This window comes from Mizuhopecten yessoensis, unplaced genomic scaffold (assembly GCF_002113885.1).
Source record: "Mizuhopecten yessoensis strain PY_sf001 unplaced genomic scaffold, ASM211388v2 scaffold4439, whole genome shotgun sequence".
Taxonomy (NCBI): Eukaryota; Metazoa; Mollusca; class Bivalvia; order Pectinida; family Pectinidae; genus Mizuhopecten; species Mizuhopecten yessoensis.
The window spans coordinates 1-15766 of NW_018405547.1; the positions used below are offsets into that span (position 1 = coordinate 1).

Here is a 15766-nt window from a genome sequence, read left to right on the forward strand (position 1 = left end):
AAAGTCTGTCACTACCAACCATACCAATGTCTGTCACTACCACCACTCCAATGTCTGTCACTACCACAATACCAAAGTATGTCACTACCACCATACCAAAGTCTGTCACTACCCCAATACCAATGTCTGTCACTACCAAAATACCAGAGTATGTCACTACCACCATACCAAAGTCTGTCACTACCCCAATACNATGTCAATACCACCATACCTAATTCTGTCGCTACCAACCATACCAAAATCTGTCAATACCACCATACAAATGTCTGTCACTACCACCATACCAAAGTCTGTCACTACCACCATACCAAAGTATGTCACTACCACCATAGCTAAGTCTGTCATTACCACCATACCAACGTATGTCACTACCAGCCATACCAAAGTATGTCACTACAACCATAATAAAGTCTGTCACTACCACCATACCAAAGTATGTCACTACCACCATACCAAAGTCTGTTACTACCACCATACCAAAGTCTGTCACTACCAACCATACCAAAGTCTGTCACTACTACCATACCAAAGTCTGTCACTACAACAATACCGAAGTCTTTCAATACCACCATACCTAACTCTGTCTCTACCAACCATACATAAGTCTGTCACTACCACCATACCAAAGTCTGTCACTACCACCATACCAAAGTCTGTCACTCCCACCATACCTAACTCTGTCACTACCACCATACCTAAGTCTGTCACTACCACCATATTAAAATCTATCACTACCACTAACCAAAGACTGTCACTACCATCATACCTAAGTCTGTCACTACCACCATACCAAAGTCTGTCACTACCACCATACCTAACTCTGTCACTACCACCATACCTAAGTCTGTCACTTCTAATCATGCCAAAGTCTGTCACGAGCACCATTCTAAAGTCTGTCACTACCACCATACCTAAGTTTGTCACTACCACTATACCAAATATGTCACTACAAACTATACCATAGTCTTTCGCTACCACTATACCTAAGTCTGTCACTACCAACCATACCAAAGTCTGTCACTACTAACGTACCAAAGTCTGTCACTACTACCATACCAAAGTCTTTCACTACCACCATACCAATGTTTGTCACTGCCACCATACCTAAGTCTGTCATTACTACCATAGTACAGTCTATCAGTACCACTGACCTAAGTCTGTCACTACCACCATACCAAAATCTGTCACTACCAACCATACCAAAGTCTGTCACTACCACCATACCAAAGTCTGTAAATACCACCATACCTAAGTCTGTCACTACCAACTATACTATAGTCTTTCGCTACCACTATTCCTAAGTCTGTCAATTTCAATCATACAAAAGTCTGTCACTACCAATCATGCCAAAAGCTGTCATTAGCACCATACCTAAGTCTATAACTACCACATACCAAAGTCTGTCACTACCACCATACCAAAGTCTGTAAATACCACCATACCAAAGTCTGTCACTATCACCATACCTAAGTCTGTCACTACAACTAACCTAAGTCTGTCACTACCAATCATGCCAAAATCTGTCACTACCAATCATGCCAAAGTCTTTCGCTATCACTATACCTAAGTCTGTCACTACCAGTCATACCAAATATGTCACTACCACCATACCAAAGTCTTTCAATACAACTATACCAATGTCTGTCACTGCAACCATACCTACGTCTGTCACTACCACCATATTAAAGTCTATCACTACCACTAACCTAAGTCTGTCACTATCAGCCATACTAAAGTCTGTCACTACCACCATACCAAAGTTTGTCACTACCACTATACCAAATATGTCACTATCAACTATACCATAGTCTTTCGCTACCACTATACCTAAGTCTGTCACTACCAATCATACCAAAGTCTGTCACTACCACCATATCTAAGTCTGTCACTACCAATCATGCCAAAATCTGTCACTACCACCATACTAAAACCTGTCATTACTACCATACGAAAGTCTGTCACTACCCCCATAGCAAAGTCTGTCACTACATGATATACCAAAGTCTGTCGCCACCCCCATACAAATGTCTGTCACTACCACAATACCAAAATCTGTCACTGCCAACCATACCTAAGTCTGTCACTACCAGCCATACCAAGGTATGTCACTACAACCATACTAAAGTCCGTCATTAACACCATACCTAAGTTTGTCACTACCACTACACCAAATATGTCACTACCAACAATACCATAGTCTCTCACTACCCGCATACCAAAGTCTGTCACTACAAGACATACCAAAGTCTGTCGCTACCCCCATACCTAAGTCTGTCATTGCTACCATACNTCGGCCTTGCTCCACAAGCATCGCAGTTACCCCTGGAAAACTCGAGGACGAGTTCTTTCCTGGAAGGGGAGTATGTAACCCTGGTAAATACTAGCCGCAATATATCGCTCGGCTATAGAGAACTTCTCTTTAGCTCGATCGGTTGAGCGTAAGACTAGTAAGCCAGAGGTCCCGGGTTCGATCCCATGCGGAGGTAGTGATTTATAATTTAATTAATCATGCGCTCTGTTACACTACCACCATACCAAAGTCTGTCACTACCAACCATACCAAAGTCTGTCACTACCACCATATCAAAGTCTGTCAATACCACATACCAAAGTCTGTCGCTACCCCCATACAAATGTCTGTCACTACCACCATACCAAAGTCTGTCACTACCAACCATACCAAAGTCTGTAAATATCACCATACCTAAATTTGTCATTACCACTATACCAAATATGTCACTACCAGCTATACCAATGTCTGTCACTGCCACCATACCTAAGTTTGTCATTGCTACCATATTACAGTCTATCACTACCACTGACCTAAGTCTGTCACTACCACCATACCAAAGTCTGTCACTATCAACCATACCAAAGTCTGTAAATATCACGTCACTACCAATCATGCCAAAAGCTGTAATTAGCACCTTACCTAAGTCTATAACTACCACCATACCAAAGTCTGTCACTCCCACCATACCAAAGCCTGTCACTTCCACATACCAAAGTCTGTCACTACCACCATACAAATGCCTGTCACTACCACCATACCAAAGTCTGTAAATACCACCATACCTAAGTCTGTCACTACCAGCTATACCATAGTCTTTCGCTACCACTATACCTAAGTCTGTCACTTTCAATCATACCAAAGTCTGTCACTACCAATCATGCCAAAAGCTGTAATTAGCACCTTACCTAAGTCTATAACTACCACCAGACCAAAGTCTGTCACTACCACCATACCAAAGCCTGTCACTTCCACATACCAAAGTCTGTCACTACCACCATACCAAAATCTGTCAATACAACCATACCTAACTCTGTCTCTACAAACCATACCGAAGTCTGTCACTACTACCATACCAAAGTCTGTCAATACCACTATACCAATGTCTGTTATTGCCACCATACCTAAGTCTGTCACTACCAACCATACCAAAGCCTGTCACTACCAATCATGCCAAAGTCTGTCACTACCACCATACTAAAGTCTGTCACTACTACCATACCAAAGTCTGTCAATACCACCATACCAATGTCTGTCACTACCACCATACTAAAGTCTGTCACTACTACCATACCAAAGTCTGTCAATACCACTATACCAATGTCTGTCACTACCACCATACTAAGGTCTGTCACTACCACCATACATAAGTGTGTCACTATCAATCATGCCAAAGTCTGTCACTACCACCAATCTAAAGTCTGTCACTACCACCATACCTAAGTTTGTCACTACCACTATACCAAATATGTCAGTACCAACTATACCATAGTCTTTCGCTACCACTATACCTAAGTCTGTCAATATCAATCATACCTATGTCTGTCACTACCAACCATATTACAGTCTATCACTACCACTAACCTACGTCTGTCACTACCAGCCATACCAAGGTATGTCACTACAACCATACTAAAGTCCGTCATTAACACCATACCTAAGTTTGTCACTACCATTATACCAAATATGTCACTACTAACTATACCATGGTCTTTCGCTACCACTATACCTAAGTATGTCAATACAAATCATACCTAAGTCTGTCACTACTACCATACCAAAGTCTGTCACTACTATCATACCAAAGTCTTTCACTACCACCATAGCTAAATCTGTCATTACTACCATATTACAGTCTATCACTACCACCGACCTAAGTCTGTTACTACCACCATACCAAAAACTGTCATTACTACCATACGAAAGTCTGTCACTACCACCATACCAAAGTCTGTCACTACCCCCATACCAAAGTCTGTCGCTACCCCCATACCAAAGTATGTCACTACCACAATACCAAAGTCTGTAACTACCACCATACCTAAGTTTGTCACTACCATTATACCAAATATGTCACTACCAACTATACCATAGCCTTTCGCTACCACTATACCACTATACCAAATATGTCAGTACACCTAAGTCTGTCACTACCAACCATACCAAAGTCTGTCACTACTACCAGACCAAAGTCTGTCACTACTACCATACCAAAGTCTGTCACTACTACCATACCAAAGTCTTTTACTACCACTATACCAATGTCTGTCACTACCACCATACCGAAGTCTGTCATTGCTACCATATTACAGTCTATCACTACCACTGACCTAAGTCTGTCACTACCACCGTACCAAAGTCTGTCACTACCACCATACAAATGTCTGTCACTACTACCATACCAAAGTCTGTCACTACCAACCATATCAAAGTCTGCCACTACCACCATATCAAAGTCTGTCAACACCACATACCAAAGTCTGTCACTACCACCATACCAAAGTCTGTAAATACCACCATACCTAAGTCTGTCACTACCAACTATACCATAGTCTGTCGTTACCACTATACCTAAGTCTGTCACTTTCAATCATTACAAAGTCTGTCACTACCATTCATGCCAAAAGCTGTCATTAGCACCTTACCTAAGTCTATAACTACCACAATACCAAAGTCTGTCAATACCAACATACCAAAGCCTGTCACTTCCACATACCAAAGTCTGTCACTACCACCATACAAAAATCTGTCAATACCACTATACCTAACTCTGTCTCTACAAACAATACCGAAGTCTGTCACTACCACCATACCTAAGTCTGTCACTACCATCATACCTAAGTCTGTCACTACCACCATACCAAAGTCTGTCACTAGCACCATATCTAACTCTGTCACTACTAATCATGCCAAAGTCTGTCACTACCACCATGCTAAAGTCTGTCACTACCACCATACCTAAGTTTGTCACTACCACTATACCAAATATGTCACTACCAACTATACCATAGTCTATCACTACCACTAACCTAAGTCTGTCACTACCACCATTCCAAAGTCTGTCAATACCACCATACCTAAGTCTGTCACTACCAGCCATACCAAAGTATGTCACTAAAACCATACTAAAGTCTGTCACTACCACCATTCCAAAGTCTGTCAATACCACCATACCTAAGTCTGTCACTACCAGCCATACCAAAGTATGTCACTACAACCATACTAAAGTCTGTCAATACCACCATACCTAAGTTTGTCACTACCATTATACCAAATATGTCATTACCAACTATACCATGGTCTTTCGCTACCACTATACCTAAGTTTGTCAATACCAATCATACCTAAGTCTGTCACTACCGACCATACCAATGTCTGTCACTACTATCATACCAAAGTCTTTCACTACCACTATACCAATGTCACTGCCACAATAGCTAAGTCTGTCATTACTACCATATTACAGTCTATCACTACCACCGACCTAAGTCTGTCACTACCACCATACCAAAGTCTGTCACTACCACCATACCAAAGTCTGTCACTACCAATCATGCCAAAGTCTATCACTACCACCATACTAAAACCTGTCATTACTACCATACGAAAGTCTGTCACTACCACCATACCAAAGTCTGTCACTACCCCCATACCAAAGTTTGTCACTACAAGACATACCAAAGTCTGTCGCTACCCCCATACACATGTCTGTCACTACCACCATACCAAAGTCTGTCATTACCAACCATACCAAAGTCTGTAACTACCACCATACCTAACTTTGTCACTACCACTATACCAAATATGTCACTACCAACTATACCATAGTCTTTCGCTACCACTATACCTAAGTATGTCAATACCAATCATACCTAAGTCTGTCACTACCAACCATACCAAAGTCTGTCACTACTACCATACCAAAGTCTGTCACTACTACCATACCAAAGTCTTTCACTACCACTATACCAATGTCTGTCACTGCCACCATACCTAAGTCTGTCATTGCTACCATATTACAGTCTATCACTACCACTGACCTAAGTCTGTCACTACCACCATACCAAAGTCTGTCACTACCACCATACAAATGTCTGTCACTACCACCATACCAAGGTCTGTCACTACCAACATACCAAAGTCTGTCACTACCACCATATCAAAGTCTGTCAATACCACATACCAAAGTATGTCACTACCACCATACCAAAGTCTGTAAATACCACCATACCTAAGTCTGTCACTATCAACTATACCATAGTCTTTCGCTACCACTATACCTCAGTCTGTCACTACCAATCATACCAAAGTCTGTCACTATCAATCATGCCAAAATCTGTCACTACCACTATACCTAAGTATATAACTACCACCATACCAAAGTCTGTCACTACCACCATACCAAAGTCTGTCACTACCACCATACCTAGCTCTGTCACTACCGACCATACCAAAGTCTGTCACTACTACCATACCAAAGTCTTTCAATACCACTATACCAATGTCTGTTACTGCCACCATATTGAAGTCTATCACTACCACTAACCTAAGTCTGTCACTACCAGCCATACCAAAGTTTGTCGATTCCACTATACCAAATATGTCACTTCCAACTATACCAAAGTCTGTCGCTACCCCCATACACATGTCTGTCACTACCACCATACCAAAGTCTGTCATTACCAACCATACCAAAGTCTGTAACTACCACCATACCTAACTTTGTCACTACCACTATACCAAATATGTCACTACCAACTATACCACAGTCTTTCGTAACCACTATACCTACGTCTGTTACTACCAATCATACCGAAGTCTGTCACTACCAATCATGCCAAACTCTGTCACTACCACCATACCTAAGTCTGTCACTACCAATCATGCCAAAGTCTGTCACTACCACCATACCAATGTCTGTCACTACCACTATTCCGTCTTTGCGGTTTGCAGATTTATCTTCTCTTGAGAGCAGGTATTGATTGTTACGTCATTGGTTTGTGCGAGAAATTTACGTCTTTTTCTCAAAAATTGATGACGTTACTCTCACAAACAAATGACGTAACAATCAATACCTGCTCCCAAGAGAAGATTACTCTTTAATACGCAAAGACGGAAAACCTAATTCTGAGACGGTAAGCATAAACTAATGCTAATAATGGTGATAGCAAAAGATTTGACGGCGATAATTAGTTCCAACTGTATGTTATATACAACTGCATGATGAACTACGATTCTGAATCAAACAGTTTGTAGCTAGACGACGGTGGATTAACTGTGTATTACATTGTTACTAAAAGTCAAAGTTCATCACATTTATGACGTTGTCTTTCGCTCTGTGACGTCATTCAAAAGAATTGAAAACAAATAATGCTTGGTGAAACTAACATGCACAAAAAATGTAAAATATTCAGCTCTTAAAAAGAAGCAAAAGGTCACCATAAGCGGCCGAGGCTACTATTTATATATGTCTCGTGTCGTACTGACTCACTGTCTTCGAGTGTGCTTATCTTTGTGTTTTAATTTCAATCTACTCTGGCCGAACACTTATGTTACAGGTAGAAAGGAGCGTTGGAGCTTTGAAGCAGGCTAACCAGTAACAGGTGGTTCGTTTTTTAAAGATTATTAGTAGTGGTTTTCCAGAAAGAGATTTTGGTTTCCCAGAAGGAAGTAGACGATCTACTTTCGGATTCGTTATCGCCTAATGCATGCATATCACCTAATGCACACGTGGCGAGCCTCCATTGAACAAAGCTGAGCAGTGATGGCGGACAGGTGAGTCAAGTTATTGGGTTGGAGGAGACAGGCATTTAAGGTCCTTATCGTAGAGACACGTGGTAAATTAATTGTACAGTTGATTGTAGGAGTAACTTTGACAAGCCAGGTTACTGGCAATCCCATCGAAACCAGACTGCATTTCAAGAAAACACCAAGTAATGTCGTCATAGATACAGGGACCATGTTGCAATTATGCGTATGGTACGCCTAACCGGTCTACACATAATGTAGTCAGATGTGTGCACGTGCATGACGTGTGCACCAGTACGTTTAGGGTTGGAATTTCTGACTGCATTATTTGTATAATGTCAGGATCCCTTCATTTCGGTCAACATTTAAAGCGTCTTGAACCGACAATAAGCGTCTTCAAGTGACAACTGGCGTCGCACGACACAATCTTTAAAAATACTGAATAAAGTAAGCCACATCAGAAGATATGTTGTTAATATGACTATGATATACCTCTATACCAAAATTGAATTTGATATTTGAAAATGATGACGTGGTGAATATAACTACAGATCGTGAAGCGTCTTCAGACTTCACCTCTAAAATAAACCAATAAAGTATGTAGATATCGTGTGTACATAACAACAATGATCGACCGATATCGTGTGTACACAACAACTGGGACCGGATATCGTGTGTACATAACAACTAGGACCAGATATAGTGTGTACATAACAACTGGGAACAGATCTCATGTGTTCATAACAACTGGGGCCCAGATAGCATGTGTTCATAACTGGGACCAGATGTTTTGTGTACATACCAACTGGGACTAGATATGGTGTGTACATAACAACTTGGGACCATGTAGATATCGTGTGTACATATCAACTGGGGCCGAGATATCATGTGTACATAACTGGGACTAGATGTCGTGTGCACATACCAACTGGAGACAAGGCATCGTGTGTACATAACTTGGATTAGATATCGTGTGTACATACTAACAAGGACCAGTTGTCGTGTGTACATAACAACTAGGAGCAGGCATCATGTGTATATACCGGCTGGGACCAGATATCGTGTGAACATACAAACTCGGACAAGGTATCGTATGTGCATACAATCTCGGACCAGATTGACATCGTGTGTACATAACAACTGGGACCAGATATCATGTGTGCATACATTCTCGGACCAGGTATCATGTGTACATACAAATTCGGACCAGGTATCGTGTGTGCATACCAACTGGGACCAGATATCGTGTGAACATACAAACTCGGACCAGGCATCGCGTGTACATACAAACTCGGACCAGGTATCGTGTGTACATACAAACTCAGACCATGTATCGTGTACATAAAAACTCGGACCAGGTATCGTGTGTGCATACCAACTGGGACCAGATTGATATCATGTGTACATAACAACTTGAACCAGGTATCGTGTGTGCATACAAACTCGGACCAGATTGATATCGTGTGTACATAATAACCTGGACCAGATATCGTGTGTACATAATAAGTCGGACCAGGTATCCTGTGTGCATTCCAACTTGGAGCAGGTATCGTATGTATATACTTACTCGGACCAGATATCGTGTGTACATACCAACAGGGACCAGGTATCGTGTGTACATACAGTACTAACTGGGACCAGGTATCGTGTATACATAACAACTGGGACCAGGTATGATGTGTTCATAACAACTGTGACCGGGTATCGTGTGAACATACTAACTAGGACCAGGTATCGTGTATACATAACATTTGTGACCAGGTATCGAGTGTGCATACCAACTGGGACCAGATTGATATCGTGTGTGCATACCAACTGGGACCAGATTGATATCGTGTGTACATACCAACTGGGATCAGATATCATGTGTGCACACATACTCGGACCAGGTATCATGTGTACATACAAATTCGGACCAGGTATCGTGTGTACATACAAACTCAGACCAGGTATCGTGTGTGCATACAAACTCAGACCATGTATCGTGTACATAAAAATTCGGTCCAGGTATCGTATGTACATACACACTCGGACCAGGTATCGTGTGTGCATACCAACTGGGACCAGATTGATATCGTGTGTACATAATAACCTGGACCAGGTATCGTGTGTACATACAAACTCGGACCAGGTATCGTGTGTACATACAAACTCAGACCAGGTATCGTGTGTGCATACCAATTGGGACCAGATTGATATCGTGTGTACATAATAACCTGGACCAGGTATTGTGTGTACATAGCAAGGTATCATGTGTACATACAAATTCGGACCAGGTATCGTGTGTACATAGCAACTGGGACCAGTTTATATCGTGTGTACATAACAACTTGAACCAGGTATCGTGTGTGCATAACAACTGGGGTTCAGATATCGTGTGTACATAACAACAATGATCGACCGATATTGTGTGTACACAACAACTGGGACCGGATATCGTGTCTACATAACAACAATGATCGTCCGATATCGTGTATACTTAACAACTGGAATAAGATATCGTGTGAACATACTAACTAGGACCAGGAATCGTGTATACATACAGTACTAACTAGGACCAGGAATCGTGTGTACATAATAACCTGGACCAGGTATCGTGTGTACATAATAAGTCGGACCAGGTATCCTGTGTGCATTCCAACTTGGAGCAGGGATGGTATGTATATACTTACTCGGACCAGATATCGTGTGTACATACAAACTCGGACCAGGTATCGTATGTACATACAAACTCGGACTAGGTATCGTGTGTGCATACCAACTGGGACCAGATTGATATCGTGTGTACATAATAACCTGGACCAGGTATTGTGTGTACATACTAACTTGGAGCAGGTATCGTATGTATATACTTACTCGGACCATATATCGTGTGTACATACAGTGCTAACTGGGACCAGGTATCGTGTGTACATACAGTACTAACTAGGACCAGGTATCGTGTATACATAACAACTGGGACCAGGTATTGTGTGTACATAACAACTGGGACCAGGTATCGTGTGTGCATACAAACTCGGAACAGAATGATATCGTGTGTACATAATAACCTGGACCAGGTATTGTGTGTACATACTAACTTGGAGCAGGTATCGTATGTATATACTTACTCGGACCAGATATCGTGTGTACATACAGTGCTAACTGGGACCAGGTATCGTGTATACATAACAACTGGGACCAGGTATCGTGTATACATTACAACTCGGACCAGGAATGATGTGTACATAGCAACTTGGGCCAGGTATCGTGTATACATAACAACTGGGGACAAAGTTTGATGTGTACATAACTGGGACTAGATGTCGTGTGCACATACCAACTGGAGACAAGGCATCGTGTGTACATAACTGAGATTAGATATCGTGTGTACATACTAACAATGACCAGTTGTCGTGTGTACATAACAACTGGGAGCAGGCATCATGTGTTTATACCTGCTGGGACCAGGTATCGTATGTGCATACCATCTCGGACCAGGTATCGAGTGTGCATACCAACTGGGACCAGATTGATATCGTGTGTGCATACCAACTGGGACCAGAGTGATATCGTTTGTACATAACAACTGGGACCAGATATCATGTGTGCATAAATACTCGGACCAGTTATCATGTGTACATACAAATTCGGACCAGGAATCGTGTGTACATACAAACTCGGCCCAGGTATCGTGTGTACATACAAACTCGGACCAGGTATCGTGTGTGCATACAAACTTAGACCATGTATCNATGTACATACAAACTCGGATCAGGTATCGTGTGTGCATACCAACTGGGACCAGATTGATATCGTGTGTACATAACAACTTGCACCAGGTATCGTGTGTGCATACAAACTCGGACCAGGTATCGTGTGTACATACAAACTCGGACCAGGTATCGTGTGTACATACAAACTCGGACCAGATTGATATCGTGTGTACATAATAACCTGGACCAGGTATCCTGTGTACGTACTAACTCGGACCAGGTATACTGTGTGCATACCAACTTGGACCAGGTATCGTATGTATATACTTACTCGGACCAGATATCGTGTGTACATACCAACAGGGACCAGGTATCGTGTGTACATACAGTACTTACTGGGACCAGGTATCGTGTATACATAACAACTGGGACCAGGTATTGTGTGTACATAACAACTGGGACCAGGTATCGTGTATACATAACAACTGGGACCAGGTATCGTGTGTACATAACAACTGGGACCAGGTATCGTGTGAAAATACTAACTGGGACAAGGTATCGTTTGTACATAACAATTGGGACCAGGTATTGTGTGTACATAGCAACTGGGACCAGTTTATTATCGTGTGTACATATCAACTGGGACCAGTTTATTATCATGTGTGCAGGTATCGTATGTACATACACACTCGGACCAGGTATCGTGTGTACATAGCAACTGGGACCAGTTTATTATCATGTGTATATACTAACTCGGACCAGGTATCGTATGTGCATACAAACTCGGACTAGGTATCGTGTGTGCATACCAACTGGGACCAGATTGATATCGTGTGTACATAACAACTTGAACCAGGTATCGTGTGTGCATACAAACTCGGACCAGGTATCGTGTGTACATACAAACTCGGACCAAATTGATATCGTGTTTACATAATAACCTGGACCAGGTATCCTGTGTACGTACTAACCCGGACCAGGTATACTGTGTGCATACCAACTTGGACCAGGTATCGTATGTATATACTTACTCGGACCAGATATCGTGTGTACATATCAACAGGGACCAGGTATCGTGTGTGCATACAGTACTTACTGGGACCAGGTATCGTGTATACATAACAACTGGGACCAGGTATCGTGTGAAAATACTAACTGGGACAAGGTATCATTTGTACATAACAACTGGGGCCAGGTATTGTGTGTACATAGCAACTGGGACCAGTTTATTATCGTGTGTACATAGCAACTGGGACCAGATTATTATCGTGTGTACATACTAACTGGGGCCAGGTATCGTGTGTACATAGCAACTGGGACCAGTTTATTATCGTGTGTACATACTAACTGGGACCAGGTATCGTGTGTAGATACTAAATGGGACCAGGTATCGTGTGTACATACTGAATGGGACCAGGTATCGTGTGTACATACTAACTGGGACCAGGTATCGTGTGTACATACTAAATGGGACCAGGTATCGTGTGTACATAGCAACTTGGACCAGGTTTCGTGTGTACATAGCAACTGGGACCAGTTTATTATCGTGTGTATATACTAACTGGGACCAGGTGTGGTGTGTGCATAAAAACTGGGACCAGGAATAGTGTGTATATAATAACTGGGACCAGATATCGTGTATACATAATAACTGGGACCAGTTATCGTGTATACATAATAACTGGGACCAGATATCGTGTATACATAACAACTGGGACCAGGTATCGTGTGTATATAAGTTCTTTGTCAAGGATTGTTGGGTACATAAACAATTGACCTTTGTATTGCGTATTAAGTTAATATATGTGATTATTCGATGCCAGTATTCTTATAAATTTGTGATACAAACACAAATATTATCTTGCTCGTAAAATATAATGCTTTTGCAACACTGTGATATCTTTTAAATAATCATCATTTGGAATAAGGGACTGCTATTGAATATGAGGTCAAAGTTTCAACAGAGGACACTAGCTAGATCATAATACATATTCTTTACCAATCAAGGTAACTGTACATTCATGCTAAACCTTTTTCATTAGAAAATCTTTTACATTTCAGTGGAAATGGCGATGCTTGGTATGCGCCTGGTGTGAGCGCTCCCAACTGTTGGTTACCTCCCTCTAACGATGATTCTGTTTGGTGTGGACCAGAGGACAAGGAGTTGAAGCAATTTTACGATCACAACGTCAACATTAGGGGTGCAAGTTTCCAAGATGTACAAGTGCAAATTGATCAGCTGCTGAAGAGTTTATACACAGAGCTTAAGCGTGCTGAATCGACGCATCCCTTTCTGAGACTAAAGCCATTTCTTAAACAAGGTGGCTCCAGGGAAGGTCTGAAGGTCGGGGCAGCTAACGAGTTTGATGCATTGCTGCCGTTTACCTTCACCGGCATCACTGCGAAGGTGATAGAAACACCCGAAAACAATCTGCCTCCAGGTTTAGCAGAAATTTGTATCAAGAGAATAAGTGATAGAGTGGCCATACGGCCGGTAGAGTTGTTTGTAGATAGAGATGGTGAGAGATATGTCAGCTCAGAGGTTTTCCATGACAAACTCTTCAAGAGTTTGATCGACACAGCAGTACAGAAGTTCAACCAAGACCCTTCCATGAGTTCCTTCAATATTAGGAGACAGGCCAGCGCACCAGCCATCAAACTAGATGTCATCATAAATGGGGAGATGGTCAGCATCGATGTCGTTCCAGGCTTTGAGATATATGCCAGCTCCTCCTCATTGTCTGCAGAGAGAGATGTTGAGAGGTATGTCAGCAGCTCACAGGATTTCCATGACGAAGACCCTTCATTTGGTTCCTTCCATTTTAGGAGAGAGACCAGCCCACCGGCCATCACACTAGCTTTCATCATAAATCCAGGCGTCGATACATTTGCCAACTCCTCCTCATTAAGGAAGTTTTTGGTGACTCGTTGGATTCCAAGCTCTAAAAACATCACTCGGACTGTCCGTATTCCGGATCCCGCTACGGTTTGGCGTGTGTCCCATTCGCATTTTGAAATGCATATTTTTGATAAATGGGGCGTCGAAAATCTTACTGGCAAACGTCTTGTCCGAGCTGCACGAATCCTAAAAGGTCTTCGCGTCAAGGATAAAGACCGGAATTGTAGCTCACAGCTTCACCATGTCCTTACGTCTTACCACATCAAGAACATCTTGCTCCACAGCCTGCTGTGTCTGACCAAGGTCAATGCCGTGTCGTTGTCAAGTGTCTCGGAGGCTCTCGGCTATCTGGTCTTCATGCTAAAGAGCGCTTTGACCAGAAGTAAATTACCAAAATTTTTCTCCTTCAATCCAAGCCTTGGTCCCTATTTCCCAGATTACGCATTTCATAGCAGGAGCACTCCCGTGGTGAACCTGTTTGAGGAGCGCTCTGAAGGGGAGATACAACAGGTTCAGGCTCATCTTACAAAAGCTCTCAAGCACTTCAACCTTCAACAACTGCTGGACAAGACCCAACACGTGGACACATGCGCTATCAAGCCTTTTCTCGATAATGTTGAAGCCTGAACGTTTGTACTCGGTCTCCTTTAAGACCGGCGGATGTTCAAGATTTTATTCTGATCGACTTAGCTATAATTTAGCATTGCAGTAATTATTTATATACTAATATATACTATAGACCGTGTTCATATGTCTTTAGCTATTGCGAGTGCATTAAGTCCTTAACTAAAAATCGAATACAGATGTTCCCGATGTTGTGAAAATACGTAATATAGCTATGCACTTGTTAAAGAAAATTGTCAGTGTAGTGGAAATACGTAATATAGATATATATACACCTGTGACAGAACAATTGTCGGTGTAGTGAAAATACGTAATATAGCTATGCACTTGTGACAGAAAATCGTCGGTGTTGTGAAAATACGTAACATAGCTACAACTGTATGCACTTGTGACAGAAAATCGTCGGTAATGTGAAGATACGTAACATAGCTACAACTGTATGCACTTGTGACAGAAAATCGTCGGTGTTGTGAAAATACGTAATATAGCTATGCACTTGTGACAGAAAAT

At 41.9% G+C, this 15766-nt stretch overlaps 1 protein-coding gene across 1 annotated transcript; it reads left to right on the forward strand.

Annotated features, from left to right (window-relative positions):
• Nucleotides 1-7959: 7959 nt before the first annotated feature.
• LOC110449037 lies at nucleotides 7960-15464 on the forward strand. Its single transcript, XM_021495609.1, has 2 exons — nucleotides 7960-8065; nucleotides 13795-15464. Exons 1-2 carry the CDS (start codon nucleotides 8055-8057, stop codon nucleotides 15257-15259), a joined length of 1476 nt encoding a protein of 491 aa, XP_021351284.1. The 5' UTR covers nucleotides 7960-8054; the 3' UTR covers nucleotides 15260-15464.
• The last annotated feature ends 302 nt before the right edge of the window (nucleotides 15465-15766 follow it).